General features: G+C 34.4%; 1 protein-coding gene across 6 annotated transcripts in view; it reads right to left on the bottom strand.

The window, feature by feature from the left end:
• The window catches only part of CBLB (Cbl proto-oncogene B), a gene marked incomplete at both ends in the record, with an annotated part of 185,156 nt that overhangs the window by 74,163 nt on the left and 94,110 nt on the right, over positions 1-16,883 (bottom strand). For all 6 annotated transcript variants that reach the window (XM_084231638.1, XM_084231637.1, XM_084231636.1 and 3 more), the window contains 3 exons: positions 615-752; positions 2,497-2,618; positions 7,398-7,554. In XM_084231638.1, coding sequence (XP_084087764.1) covers positions 615-752; positions 2,497-2,618; positions 7,398-7,554 — 417 coding nt within the window. The remainder of the gene's footprint in view (positions 1-614; positions 753-2,496; positions 2,619-7,397; positions 7,555-16,883) is intronic.

Raw genomic sequence — 16,883 nt, forward strand, 5'->3', positions numbered from 1 at the left:
ATAAAGGGACCATAGACTGGACTACTCTAAACTTAATGTATGAGAGAAGGTAATTACTTCCTATAAAATAAAGGATATTATTTTTAACTTTACAGCTTAAGGTTAAAGCTTAGCTATTAACATGAAATTCTAGAATACAGACTTACTATTAGTGTAAATAAAAGGATATGAAGAGAAAAAGAAGGGAAGGAGTAAGAAAAGGATAGAAAAAGGACATCTAGCATGAAAGTCAAAATAGATGTAAAGCTAGCAATTTGAGGGTTATAGGAGGAAACAGAAGTCAATTATCATAAATAATAACCTCTTCATAAATATACACTTCTACATCTATTTTTAAACAACTTTTCCCAATTTCTTTTCCTATAATCACGTTAACACATTATAATTTGATGTTGGGATTTATTTGCTATAATATATAGTTGACACTCAATAGGTTAGCTCAAAATGACCATTTAAAGAGATGCACAATAAAAACTCAGGAGTTTCCATTTCTCAGTCTCGAGAGGAAAAAAAAAAAGGCAGATCATCAGCCACAAAGCATTCTCTCCAATACATATTTCTATTTCTCAAATTTATGAATGACTACCACCCGGATTCGCATTTCTCATACTTACAATCCTTCCCTGCTACCATCAATCAGGGCTTGAAATAAAGGCTTATTATGTGGAATGGTCTGCAAGATATTTCCATCCCCTGTCACATAGCCAATGGCCCACTGCCCCAGTCTAGTGCAGCTTAACCGGAAAATGTAGCTGTGAAGTATTAGAAAAATATGCTTACTCACATTGAAAATATAAAACAAATTTGTTAGATTTTTTTAAGCAAAAGAACAATCATTTAGAATTACTGATAGAAAATTCTAGCCTCTATTTTGACACCATTGCACTTATCCATTTATTGACCTGTAAAGGAAGCACTAATCATGTCATTTAAATATCTCAAGTTTGAGAAAATAATTGAAGTTGTAATCTACCAAGTAATTTATTGCCATCACCATCAGGGGGTGCTCTGTATGAAAAAGCTAGGGCTCTCCAAAAATATTTTGTAAGTAAATCATTTTTAGAAAGTAAAATTTTAATTTGGTTACCTCAGTCAAAAATGGAACCAATTTCTATTACAGAATTCAATATATTATTTTGTAATTTAAATAGCAAATAATAAAACAAAGCAAACAAGGAACACAGATTCCTTATTTATAGACTTGGATAAAATAATTTCCCAAATAACTTCTATGTTAGATTTGATTACTTGATTCCAACCATATGACATCCTCCAAATCATACTCCCAGAGAAAGAAGATGCTTTATATAAAGCCAATCTAAGAATAAAAACTATGGAAAAATCGTAAGATCTTGGAATAAAACAAATGACTTATTTGAATAAAACAAATGCCAACATGCATTATATATGACCAGATCTCATGGTTACAATGAGAATCAACTATCCATAATCTAAAGAAACGTCAACAGAAGCCAAATTATTTTCTGTACACATGATCTCCTTTTATATCAAATAAATAGTTAAAAATTAAAAAGATGGACATTTTCATCATGGCCAAGAAAATTGTTTGGCTTGTCCTTAAAAAAAAAAATAACTTTGTTAAAGGACAAATACCATTTTGTCCTGCAAATAATATTTTTGCTACAAATACACCTAAAAAAATACCAAATTCACTCCCAAATAAAATGATACCTCTATGTAAATCAGTAGTACACTAGTGGACAATGGAATGACATTTCCTACTGAATTGCCTGTGCATGTGCGTCAGGTCTCCACGGCCATTGCTGCTGTACCTAGCGTACCACAAATGGCTACTGCCTGCACAGTACATTCCTAGATGGGAAGTGAGGAAACTTCACTGCCCTAGACACAGAGAGTTTCTATTCCCAGAGTATCATTTTAATAAGGTGTGATTTCTTGACTAATGCTAGAGGGGCTGACCAAATAGCCAACTTCTGTGAATCTCAATTTCATTACCTAAAAAATATAAATTCTAAGACTGGAAAAGATTTAAGATATTATGGAAAAAGTTCTCAAGGGTATCAAACTGATTTGAAATGTAACAGTGGGCTTCTATATGTTATACAGTTATATGTGTTCATCATAAAACCAAATTGAATGTCTTAAAAAATACTCTAAAGTAATTATTTTGACTTTAACACAATATTCAAATACACATGATTTTATACACAAACATAGGTGTCATCAAACAGTCAATGTGCTAATAGCCTACTCCAATTTGAAGATCAGAACTCTAGGAATTAATGAATTTCTAAATTCACCAAATTACATAGTACCCTACCCTCTTTCACTTTCTGAACACTGTGCCAGAATAAGCTCAATGTATCAATTTAAAGGATTCAATTATGAAGCATCATTCTGGTCTATTTCTGTTTGCCTATCCCTACTCCCATGGGTATTACTGGTTCAGTTCAGGCCTTAGAAGACTTTTCATCTTTAGATATAGCACATAAAATTACCACTGAAACATCTTACCTTCCAGGTTTGGTGCTGTATTTCTGCAGTCGTGCTTTAACTTCATCATATGTGAGAAAGGCCATGTAGCCTGGATGTGTTACAGCTAAGAAATTCCAATTCCGTAAAATAGAGCCCCAAGGCTAAAAATATAAATTAAAAGATATTATCTTGAATATCCACTATCAACTACATACCAATTTATTATTCAATGTAATTACTGAAATTCTGGATATTTTTAAAGTCAGTAATTTATGCAGTTAAGGTCATCCTTTATTATCTAACAGTAATATATCTAACATAAAATTAGCTTGTTCTCTTTTGGAGAACATGATCAGAAAGTAAACAGATTTCTTAAGAAAAAGAATAGAGAGCAAAAAGGAAAACCACATAATCTCTTCTTTACAAATTCTATTCCCAACACAATACTTGTGATCATTTTGAAACATAAACCGCATCACTCTCTGTTCAAAATCCTTTAACTTTGAGTAAAAGCCAAAGTCCTTATAAGTGAGTGGCATACATGGTCCCTACTGGGATGATCCCCAGTGCTGTGACTCTCCCATTTTCTATCTCTTCTTCAGGCATGCTGACCACTTAGCTATTGCTTTCAACATAAGGGCTCTCTCTCACCTAGGAGTCTTCATATCTGCTAATTCCTCAAACTGAATTCTCCAAATAGCCATAATTCCGCTCATTAAAGGTCACTTTCTCAGTGAGGCTGTCTCAGACCACCTATTTAAAATTTACAATCTCATTTAAAAACTCTCCTCACATTCCTTATCTCCGATGTCTGTTTTGTTCACTACTATAATGCTATATATCTCACTTTACAGAGTAAGAAACCATGTCATAGAACCTAACTGATTTGGCAAAGATTATACATTAACCATATGCTACACAAGGTGCTTGTCCGCCTTGCACCAAAGGAATACCTGTGCATGGCATAGTGCTAGTTCCCTAAAATAGAGCCCTACACTTAATAACAAACTCAGAAACTTAATAACAGGTGGGCTAACTGCTACTGTACAGCTCCTTGACTCCTTGTCTTTCCAAGGTAACATAACTGTATTTACAATTGGTTTATCCTCACATGACTGTAAAATTAGAGAAGTTTGATGGTTTCAAAGTGAGCCATGTGAAAATATATTTCACAGAAACACGTGCGCACACATACAAGTCTGTGTCACTCTCCTTTAATATAATTAATGATGGCCCCAGTCACCATGGCAAGAGTAAAAAGGCAGTTAATGATAGACAACTTCGCTGGAGTGTGTGAATGAATCATCCTACCTTTTTTTTTTTTTTTTTTGGTGGGACCCTCGCTGGCGGCCGGGGAAAGAACCAGCGCTGCAGAGGCTGCGGGCAGCCTCGCAGCCCAGCGCTCAACCACTGCGCCACCAGGGGAGGCCCATCCTACCATGTTTTTTAAGCTGAAATTACATTTATTCCAAGGAACTGGCACTCTATCTGATGTGCCAGATTATGAACTCAAATCTTCTAAAGGAATTTTGTGCTGCTCAGTGCAAACTGATGCAATAGTCATCATATATTCTTGAGTGGGAGAGGGCTTTCTGCTTTTGTTTTGAAACTTTTTCTTTGTTATTAAGAGTTTCAAATTTACAAGATGGAATTCTTTAAGGATTACATTCCTTGAGATGCGGATAATAAAGGAAAGAACGATTTAGTAATAAAGAGTTTTTAACCTTTTTAGCCATAACAAGAAAAATATTTAGGGGATTTCCTCATAACACTAAAATATCTAATTAGGCAGAAAGGCACTCTAGAAAACACTATTATGAGAGGATTTTGTACTTGAAAAAAAACATGTTTTTAATTTTCTCCTTAAGTCCTGACTAAAAATTGCATAAACAACACTTGGAAGAATATCAGTATGTTTCAACAAATTGAGAAAAAAAAAGTGTTATAACAGTAACTAGGTTTTATTTTGCATCTTCTGCTTCCCCATTCACAAAGGACAAAGATGGAAAGAATATAAAGTATTTGGGTCACTTCCATTGAAGTCCACATAAATTAATGGAAAAGTTGTTTAACAAAATGCTGAACTTTACTGAAAGCCAATGCACAGATCAAAATACAGTGGGAGAAAAAGGAAATTGGAGTTTTGAGCCAACTGCTGCAGTATGTAGCAACTATTTCTTAGTACACTATCCAGAAGGACAGCTCCTAACTGCAAAAATATTTATGTAATATAAAGAGGCAGGCTGAGTACTATTTTTCTTATGAATGCAACCAATAGTCAGAAACATGTGGTAGTTATGTGTCATTGTTTATAAGCATTTGCCAACTAATGGATTAAAGGTACAAAACAATGCACGATGGAGACAAATTATTTTTGCAACTTGTTTTTGGATTTAAGGAAATCTGTTCACATATGCCAACATAAGATAATTTGGGAATTCTTAAATGATTACAGAAATTAATGAAGTGAATTATGGAGACAAATCCCTCCCTTCTCCCAAAATTCTATCTCTTTCAAGAAAAGTCATTTATTGACTTACAAATTTATGCTGCAAGAGAGGCCCGGCTGGTCTGCCTAGATACTCTTTAAAGGATGACTGTTCTCTTTTTTTTTCTCCCTATTCCACTGATATGATACATTACACAGTCACTAGTATATTCCACAAAACAACTCATTCCTTATCCTGCCACCCCTCAAACTGACTGTCCCATTTCTCAACAACACAATCTTCTGCAGGTGGAGAAAACATGACAAGAAAGGGGAACAGCAGCCCGATGGAGAGGGAAGGGAGAAACAAAGTCTCTGTATTTTCAAGACTTTAGCACCCTCCTATTGTAGCACCTCTGAACAACTTGGAGAGGAGAAAGAAAAGCTTAAAGGCACAAGAAAGAAAAGAAAATGAGGAAGGTAGCAAGATCCTTTCAATGCCTCCCCCATATTTGTGCCAGTTCAGCAGGAATTAACAGGACCAGAGAAAAGTAAAAGGGGAAAATAGTATAACTCCCAGCTTTACTCCTTTTGTTTCCTAGGCAATTCTTGACTTCATCTTTGAGCCCCTTTATGCCTTCCTGATAGTTTTATGCTACTTCTTTATGTAAGAACCCAATCCTGCAGTGGACCTCACCAACTTTCAGACCTCAGTTTGCTATGTGACCAACAATTAGAGCCAGAAGGATTTATTACCAATTAACCACCAATATCATGACTGCATCTGAATACATGTTCATGCATTTACAGTGCTTACAAAGTTACATTTCTCATACAGAGTATGTAATTATAACAAAGCCATTGCTCAATTTTTAAAATTGTATAAAGATAAAGATGAGTGAAAGTTAATATATCCACTTTTCTGTGTAACAAAACAACTTTACCATATTTTAAGACAAAATATGTGATTATTCAAAGCATGAAAACTGGAAGCAAATGAAGAATCTCAACAGTATAAAGGGGCTAATGTAAGTTCTTTTGCTACTTCTATAATTGTGTTTCAAAAGACTATTCTTTTGGTTCAAAATGTAAGATTTTGGTTTTGTTATCTAAAACTTTTCATAGTATCTCTACTCAAAAAGATTCTTTCCTTTTTCATCCCAGTGAGCATAAATAATATAAATCTAACTCAGAGCGTTAACATAATCTAGACTGTTTTTTAAAAATGAAACAGCATATAAGAAAACATGAACACATATTAAACAAATTGGGCAAGTATTTAACCATCTTTAATATATAACTTGAGATATTGTAGCATTTAATATCCATACTAAAAAATTGCCCTGCTCTCCACAAAGACACACTGTTCCTAGAATGGACAAGTAGGTTTACTGTCTGAAAATAATCATTGTTCTCTTCCTTTATGATGGGAAGAAGCAAAGTTCCTACTATTTAGGTTGTCTTTGTATCAAGATAAATTGATAATTTGTAAAATTGTCAGACATCTTTAAAGAAAGGAGAGGTCCCATAATTAAATGATCAGCATCAGTTACACAATTCTCTTCTAAAATGTATCTTAAAAACTTTGATAAAAATATAAACAGGCAATCTAAATATACTAAAGAAATAATCATGAAAATATTGTAAATTGAAAATAAGCAAGGGCATACTTTCTGCAATCATTTATCTAATTTCTGACCCTATATTCTTAGGCATTATTATGATTTTAAAATTGTAATAAGGTAAAATGTATTCTGTAAGTATTTTTGACAAGAATTAATTTGCCTACCCATTAAAGGGTTCTTTCACGAATTAAAAATTAATCCCATGCAATATGATTTTCTTACAAAAACCAGTCACTCTTTCCTTGTGGGCCAGTGTTAAGCAGTCATAAATCAGAGAAACAAAATTCTTATAACACTGGAAGCATGAAAACCAGTATGATACTCTTACATTTGTTGAAAGATTGTTTCAAAGAGAGTAAATTTTACTGCTAACTAAAAATAATAAGCAAGCCTGGTTTGTGATCAATTTACCTCATCTTCTATGTAATTTATATTACCAGAATCAAAGACTATAAGGCATAGTCTCATACATGGAACACTTTCATTTTATGACTATTGGAACTGACCCCCAAAGATAAACATTTTAGTGGCAGAGCCAAATACAAAAAACAAATTTCAAACTTCATGTTTACAGTAATTCCATCAATAATAACTAAAAGAACAAAATAACATCCAGTTTTCATCAGATTATACCTGCATGAATTCCAGTCAAATGATTCACTCTAAAATTTAAAGCAATGACCAAAAACTTACACCAATGGCTTTTTTTAAAACTACAGACTACCAAGATGGATACTGTTTAACATGCATTTGTTTATTTATGTGTCTGTGTGTCTCTGCTACATACACACACCCACATGCACACAAGTATATCCAAATACTATACAGACATATAAGTGAGGAAGGGATGGAAGGAAGGAAGTCTACAAAGCAAGTAGAAAACTTACCTGAAATAGTCTGGTAAAGATATCAAATTCAAAAACTGAAATGTAATCATTACAAGTTAAATCAATTGTTGACTTTAGCGCCATTGCTTCCAAGCCAGAGCTAATTTGATGGACCTCATGAAGGCACTGTCTGAATACTTTCCATGGTACGATAGTTCTGTGCAAGAAAAAAAAAAAGAGTAATTGAATAGAGTGTCATTTTAAGATATAACTTCCTTTGAAACAGTAAAATTCAAACATAGCAGTGAAATAATTACATTTGCATCAAAAGACATAGTTAAGAATATGATTTATAATTCAGAACACATGTAATAGGTCTTACTAACTGGATTATTTTCCATTTGCTAAAAAAATGTGACCAAAATCTTAGTCAATTTTTCTTTTAAACAGTCCAGGCCTATCAAGGTATTTCTTTTTTTAATTTACACTTTTATTAATTATTATTATTATTGTTTTATAACATTATATGTTTCAGACATACAACATCATGAATCACATCTGTATGTACTATATTATGCTTACCACCAAAAGGCTAGCTTTCATCCTTCATCCTCAAGGTATTTCTAAACTACAATGGGGTAAGGTAAATTAGGTCAAGGTTCTTTGTGTCTAACCTTTTCATTTGGCATGCCAGATTATTTAACTTTGCTTTTTTTTTTTTTTAAAGATTTATTTATTTTATACATGCAGTGGGGTACAGGACAGATGCACGAGAGGGTGAGAGGATTCACCAGAGACAGAGTGGGGAACAGAACAGGCAGACTGACGAAATACACTGCTGAGGGGAGCAGCGGGTGAGACAGGAGAGGTCTGCTACGCCGTGTGGGACCCTCGCCGGCCAGCAGGGATTAGGCTGCAGGCAGCTTCACAGCGCTGCGCTCGACAGTCTGCGCCACCAGGGGAGGCCTGAGATTATTTAACTTTGAACCCAGTTAACTTCTCCCTCTCTGTTTTATTAAAATTATTACAAGATGATGGGTTCATCTAATAGTTGGAATTCTTTGTTCACTGCTCAAAAGAATAATACATACCCACCATTTTGAGAAAGCTCAGGTGGAAAATCATCAAGACACTTGGCTACTACCCCAGTATTTTCCAGAGGTGAAAAAGAATATGTAATCTTACCTTTAAAATTAATGCAATGGGATATTTTATGATTTTTTAACCAACCACACTGGCTAACATATGGAAGGAATTTATTCAACACTGATTAATGTATTTTTATTAAATATAATGCATCAAAAAATTTTAGGTAATGCAATTACATGGTTCAAAAATTTAGGAAAGCATAGAATGGCACCCAGAGAAAAGTCTTCCAACTTACCCCTCCCAATTTTCAACATTCATCCACCTCTACCCCATCATAACACTCAAACACTCTCAATTAATTTTCCTCATTTTGGAATACTAAGTGAACAAGTGGAAGAAATCATTCATAGTTTTAAAATTTTAAGCCGTGGTTTTTAGAACAGATTAGCATAAAAGCTATACATGCCCTCTAAAACTGCAAGTATTTAAATCTTATGATTTTCTTTACAAATAAGAGAAGTAAAAGAATAAGGCAGAGTAGACCAAATTTGGCTTGGCCCCATTCTATACAAGACCTCTCAGAGAAGCATCAAGACAAACGTACAACTTTTATATTCATTCAATAATAACTTATTGCAGTTGTTGCCAAGTTTGAGAACGCACAAGAAATCAAATCATTGTTAACATATTAGCTGCTGATTCCAAATACAAGACATTCTGGTTGAGTCTGACTGGGGAGGGACCCGGGAACTTACAGATCTAACAAGTTTCCAAATGCTGCTGCTGCTGCTATTGGTCTGGGATACACTTTGAGAATCACTGATCTATTTTATCTATTAATTGCTATGGCAAGGCACTGGGGAGAAAGACAATGATTATGATACTACAAGATACTATCTCCCCTTAAAGGAAACACACTTTCATTGTAGAAATAAGATTTATAAAGTTAAAGAATACAGCAGGGGGAATACTCAAGTGCTACTTGACAGAGACACAGCAAGTGCTAGAAGAATTCCAGAGGAGAGGTTTGTGGCAAGATGAGTAAATGAAGAGACAAGTTTATAATACAATGCTATATTTACGAGAAAGTTTAGGTTTGATATACCATTAAAAGAAAAAAAATGTAAGACTGAGTACATCAAAAGGCTTTTCTCTATGTATGAAAGAAAACAGGAAACCACAGAGAACCAAAGACAAGCACCACATCAGAAGTCATTTAGAAGAAACACACGTCAGGCTCTGATTAAGGTTAACAAAGTGCTGCTGTTTTAAAAGAACAAGGATAACTTTTGATAATATTAAAAAGCTACTAATTTATGGTGAAATATAAATGTGCAAGTTATGTTCAGTTTCATTACAGTCTCTTCAAAAGTAGTTAATAAGTACATTTTTCTTTTCCAACTTAAAGTTTCAAATATTCAACACACAGAAGGGACATGAACCATAATATCCAATACAAAAAAATATATATACTAAGGGCTGCAGATTTAAGAAAGGTATGTTTTAGGGGCCTTCTTGGTGGCGCAAGGAGTTGAGACAGCACTATGAAGCTATCTGCAGCCACTGCCGCCTGAGTTAGATCCCTGGCCAGAAAGCAATCCACATGTGCAGCAGATTTCTCCTGTCTCGCCTGCTGCTGCCCTCAGCAGTGTATTTCAGTAGATCTGCCTGTTGTGTTCCCCACTTTGTCGCTGGTGGATCCTCTCATGCCCCACATCTCTGGCCTGCACCCCAGCTCTTGTATGCATAAATAAATCTTTTTTTTAAAAAAAGAATGGTATGTTTTATCTTTGTATGGAAATGTGAAGAGAAATATATCTTGTATAGAAAGTAAATAAATCAGCCAAGTTAGACACCTTCATTCTATATTACCACAAAACAAAAAATTAGCCTCATTCCAATATTAAGATGCATGTAGATCACACCTCCTTTAAATACCCTTTAATTTTCCAGAGCAAATTATGAAAAAACCCACAAACTTCAAAAATTGTCTAATATAGCATGGTAGGACAACAATTTGCGAAAAGGACAAGCTCCATTTCCATGGTGCTTGTATGCATTAGAGTTCCTCACACTGTTCACTTGTGTTAAACCCAGATACAAATAAGCTTTCATGGACCCTTTATTAAGGGTAGTAACAGCAAATAAGAGCATAATTTGGTTAACTTATGCATAAAAACTTTGTACAACAGACACCCTTTCTTCGATCAGTTGAGCCAAACATTCCAATCTGGGAAGGAAGTGGGGGGTGGGAGGAAGGGGTCTTTCATGAGTAAAGATCAGATTTCTTTAATAATAGTAACAACAAGTTGTCTTAAAACCAACAATTAGACTCTAAACTTTCCAAAGAGGATTTCAACTTGCTATCATATTCTTTCCTAATACACACATGAGTGTGTGTGTGTGTGTGTGGGGGGATGCAAAGGAAGAGAAGCAGAGAATGACTACTTTTCACACCTTTAGTTAAGCTGTGGAAACAAGACAGAGTGGTGGTTTCTACTACCTCTTCTAGAGATGAGGCAAGTGAAGAAAAATACACATGTAGCCTGTTTTACAAATATATAGAAACTTCAGTGTGCTAGCAAAGACCTAGGAAAAGGCAAAGAGAAAGAAGAGAACATAAAAACACTCAAGCTTTTAACCAACACAGAAATATTTTAACCTGTCTTTTTTATCACTTACAATATAAATCACTTCAATTTTAAGTTGAATTACCCTTAAAATCCACAAAAAAGCACAGTGTCATTTCACAAAGAGTGGAATACAAAACCAGCGGGTAGCCAGGCACTTGTGAGGACATGTGATATGATTTCAAGATCTTTCTATTCCCAATAGATCTTTAGATTACAATTTTAATGATGGTTTACTACTTGCCAGTCACCAAGTACTTTATATCTATTACCTGAATTTGGTACTTTAACACCATGAGGCAGATATTTATGCTCATGGTAAAGATGGGTAAATTGAGGCTTAAAGAGGCCAAGTGGGTTCTCCAAGAAAGACTACACATGTGCCAGACATTGTGTTTGGCCTAGAACAGAAATAAATGAAGTCACAGTCTAACAAATGCAAAGACTTGAAAAATAAAGTATGTTGTGCTATATGATAAGCCATGGAAAAGTGCCACAGAAACTGTCCCTTGCATGTAATTATTAAATAGGAATAGCAATATTAAAACTGACATATATGTCTTTATGATCTAATGCTAAAAGTTATCTAGAAAAGATGCATATGCCTTAGGAACTCCACCGGATAGAATGGTGAGAACAGGTATCTTGTTTACCTTTGCCTAAGACAAACAAGGGTGGGGGTGGGGGCAACTAAAACTGAACTGTGCCTAGGAAATGCAAGGGGGGTATTTCGTGAAAGACGAACCTAGAAATTTCATCTTGCTTTCTACTTACCAACTTACAGAAATCTTTTGATGACTTAAGAAAAGTGATGTAAATCTGTTCATATAATATCAGGAGAGATAAGTAAGGTCACATTATAATTCTGCTGTTAAGATAGTGTCCCATGGTCTGTCCACCGAAAAGACAATCAAAAAAACACTTTAAATCTTGAACCTGTTTTAGAGAAAACAGGTTCAAACAGATTCAAGGAAACAAACCTATAAAAGATACAAGCAGGCCATCAATCTACCAGGTTTGTTTCCCTCTTTGTGAAAGTAGACAACCATATGAGATATTCTAATGTCAAAATCCTGTAGTTTTTAAGACAAAAGTAAAAGGAGTGGAAGACAAAGTGTTAAAAGAGTGATACTAAAAAAAGACAAATTTTTATGAAGCCACACGTTCATAAAAAGCTATAGGTTTTCTTTTTAACTCAAAAATTCCTTGTAATAAAGAAGTTTCAACAAAGGCATTTGGAAATTAGAAGTTTTATATATATACCTCGGGTGTGAATGATCATTATTTACATAGCATTTCTAGAAGGCAATTTGGCAGCGAGTTTCAAAAGCTACACTTTTTGACCCAAAAAGCCTACTTTAAGGGATTTTCATCTAAGAAAAATATGTCAAAAAATACACAGTAAGGCAAAGATTCATCCACTAGTCTCTTCAATACAATGATGTTAATAGCAAAAAATTAAAAATATGTACTAAAGGAGTAATAGGACATGCTATAGCCATAGATTAGAATATTTTACAGACACTGACTTGTGTGTGGAAAAATATTTGTCATGGAAAGGTGCTCATGGGATATTATTAAATAGGAATAGCATTTGAAAAACTGGCATATATCCTCCATGATCCAATGCTAAGAACTATTTAGAATCACTGCAGTGAGGTACACAAATTTTAACTCATAACTGGTTTGTGGTAGGATTATGATTTTTTTCTATATTTCTATTCTGTTTTAATGTCTTAAGGAATGAAAGACATATTAAATGTTTTAAAATATATTATGTAATCACAGAAAACAAAACTTAAATCAGTACTTGCATACAATATGGGTTTTTTTTTTAAGATTTTTTTTTTTTTTAATAGAGGCATGTTTATTTATTTATTTATTTGTTTGTTTTTGTTTATACATGCACTGGGTACAGTCAGAAGCGCGGGAGGGTGAGAGAATTCACCAGATCCAGAGCGGGGAGCAGAGCAGGCAGAAGGACCGAAGTACACTGCTGAGGGGAGCAGCGGGCGGCAGGAGAGGTCTGTGCGCCATGTGGGACCCTCCTCAGGTGGCCGGGGAGCAGCTGGGGATCGAACCGGCGCCACAGAGGCCGCGGGCAGCTTCGCAACCCAGCGCTCAACCGCTGCGCCACCGGGGAGGCCCGCATACAGTATGGTTTTATATGTAGAAAATACAAAAATACTTGCAAACTATGAAAATGAGAATTCAACATGATTGCTGAAAATAAGGCCTATATATAATCAGTTGTATTTCTATAAACAATACATAATTAAAAATAACTTAAAAACTTGACCTTTTATAATAGCACATGAAAACATTAAATAAATAGGATTAAAACTAAGGAAAGATGATCAAAGTCAAAACACATACATATTCCCATACACAATTACAAATATATGACAAACATAGGGCTTAATACTTCAATGGATTGGTAGACACAATACTGTTAAGCTGTCAGACTCCCCAAATTGAGTCTTAGATTTAATACAACCTCAGTCAAAAATTTCAGGAGGCAATTTTATAGTAGAAATTGTTAAGATGATTCTATACTTTTTAAAGAACATGCAAAGAGCAAAGAACAATCAAGCCAACCTTTATGAGAACAACACTAACAAACTTACTCTCTATATAAATTAAGACAGTTTGGTATTGGCACAAAGATAGACAAATAGCTAAATAAACAAACCAGAAACTTCTGCAGCAAATGCAACCAAATCTAAACACTGGATATGTTGCTTCAAGTATATATAAATAGCAGTGGTAATGAAGTTTTCACCAAGTGTTGCCCAGTTAAATTGATAAACAAATGAAAGAAAATTAATCTTGATCCCCATTTAATAACCATTAGTAAGAAAGATGAAACGATATAATTTTCTAGAAGAAATGTAAGAATATTTACAAGATGCTGGAGCAAGCAAAAACTTAAAAAGCACCCCAAATGATCAAAGGATAATGGCTAAGAGGAATTAAAATCTGAGTTCATGGCAAGATAACAAAGTGAAAAAGAAAGGCATATATTGGAAGAAACATTTATTTGCATAAAATCAACAAAAAAGTCATGAATGTAATATAGAATTCCTTTTAAAATTTAATGACTACTCAAAATTTGAGCAGGTAATTTTTTTTTTTTTAATACAAGCACTGGGTACAGTCAGAAACACAGGATGGTGAGAGAATTCACCAGAGCCAGAACAGGGAGCAGAACAGGCAGAAGGACCGAAGTACACTGCTGAGGGGAGCAGTGGGCGGCAGGAGAGGTCTGTGCGCCATGTGAGACCCTCCTCTGGTGGCCGGGGAACAAACTGGCGCTGCAGAGGCTGCAGGCAGCTTCGCAACCCAGCGCTCAACCACTGCGCCACTGGATAATTTTTAACACATACAAAACAAAAATCAAAATGTTCAATACACACAAAGAGGTGTTCAATTTAATTAGTCAGGGAAAATGTAAATTAAAAGCACTAAGATTTCACTCTATCCCAGAAAAATTAAAAAAAAAAATCATAAAGTGTTGGGGAGGATAGGAAGCAACAGGAATCTTTTGGCAATGCTCACCAATGATTATACTGGTAAACCACATTGGCTAGCTCCTAAAAGCAACTAAAGCTAAAATTATGCATAATTAGAAGCCAGAAATTTTACTCCTAAATATACACCTAATAGAAATGAATATATATGTTTTTAAAAGTAAAAATAGATTCAGAGCAGCTGAAGTTAATATTGCGGCAAAGGAGGAAGAATCCCAAAGTCCATAAAAATAATGAATAGGTATACTGTGGTCTAGCTATACAGTGGCGTAAGGAGACTGAACAAAGGATTGCTACATGTAAGAACTTGGATGAATTTCACAAATATAATAAAGTGAGAAGGAATCCAGATTTTTTCAAGATTATAATTGTATGATATCTACTACATATCATTCCATGAGGTCTGAAGGCAAGTAGTGACTGCATGAGACTTGCTGAGGAGTTGGGGAAGAAGGGTTCTTGAACTGGAGGTAATTTACTATTACCCTCTTTAGGAAGCATTTATATTGCTATGGTCACTTCATGAAAATTCATCACCCTACCTTTATGATTTGCATTTTTTTTTTTTTAAGATTTAGTTATTTATTTATACAAGTACTGGGTACAGTCAGAAGCATGGGAGGTTAAGAGGATTCACCAGAGCCAGAGCGGGGAGCAGAGCAGGCAGACTGATGAAATACACTGCTGAGGGGAGCAGTGGGCCGCAGGAGAGGTCTGCGTGCCACGTGGGACCCTCACCTGGTGGCTGGGGATCGAACCAGCGCTGCAGAAGCTGCAGGCAGCTTTGCAACCCAGTGCTCAACCACTGCGCCACCAAGGAGGCCCTGATTTGCATATGTTTATCTATGTACACTAGATATTAAAATTTAAAAATTTTACATTATAAATCTAAGATTAAAAAAAGAAACATGGGTACTGACAGAATGCCTGATATAATACAAAAAAAAAAAAAGGAAACCAACTTATTTGTAATTTGGTCATTGATCTTTGTTGTTATGGTGCTAGCTGTTTAAAATCAATTGTGGTTCTGGGACAAAATGTCACATTTTAGCACTATATAAAATAAAAAATGTTTTATTAACCCATTCCTACTATTTTTACTTTCATCTGAATTTTATCAGAAAATTCACCTTATTAACAAAAATGTGTTCAGAATCAGTAGCTCTAACTTGAAGACTAGCTTGATGAGAAGAATTTATAATACTTGATACATTTTGATTCTTATTGTGTATGAAAAATTACATAGTACTTTGATTTCCGAGTCTGTTGATATTGTATAAATAGTTATTCAATAATCAAATCTTCTGTGCAATGACTTTGTTAAAGGATATGGACATTATGGAAATAGATTATCATGTTGTTATTGTTCTTGCTTTTATTCCCTTAAGAAAAAAAAACAATTATTTTCCAGCAACCCACAGAAAGGGCACATCAAAATCACTCTGGTCAAATAATCATCTCACAACTCATCATGGATAGACTGGTAGCCATGGTTACCAAGGGTATTAGATATAACCATTTTTCCTCATAAGAGAAAATTTCTGGCTCTCATAAAGACAGACACTGAGTACTTGTGATAGATTCTGTTTTGTAAAAAGGTTCATAACATGTTGCCTGTAATATAGACAGGCATCATTTCTCTGTATAAAAGGGACAAGTATATCTCTACATTCTGAAACTTAAATCTAGATTCAAACATTTTTATGAGTATAGACAAATAAGGAAAATTCCCTCAACATTACTACTAATTTGCTCAATAACCTTATTGATGTGACAGTCTTAATTTTTTTTTTTTAACTTTTGGCCTCACAACCTAATTTTTTAATATAATAACCAGTAAGTTTACTGTAGTCATGAAATTAATATAATTCCATTTGGTTTTCTGGTCTTTAAAGTTTATTGGCGGAAAACACTGGGAAAAGAAACTGGAAACATAATAAAAATAGGTCAAAATTCCATTTTTAATTTTTTTTTTCATTTAGCAGACATTGACCACAGAACAGAAGATTTTGATCTTTAAACAATGGACATCTGCTCCTTTCTTCTTAATGTATCTGTTCTTTCTATATTCAATAAAACCTGTGGGTTTCACTGATATGCTGTCAGATTAAACAAAATTAGGATATTATATACATAAAATTATAAAGTTCTACACAGAAGAACTTCAGCAAGGCTTTAAAATTATCTTCTCTTAAAAATTGAGAACCCAGCCTATATCACAAGCAAAATACACAACAGAATGCTATACAGTGACTTAAAAAAAGATGAACTCTTGCCATTTGCAACAACATGGATGG

This window comes from Talpa europaea (genome assembly GCF_964194135.1).
Source record: "Talpa europaea genome assembly, chromosome: 4".
Lineage (NCBI taxonomy): Eukaryota > Metazoa > Chordata > Mammalia > Eulipotyphla > Talpidae > Talpa > Talpa europaea.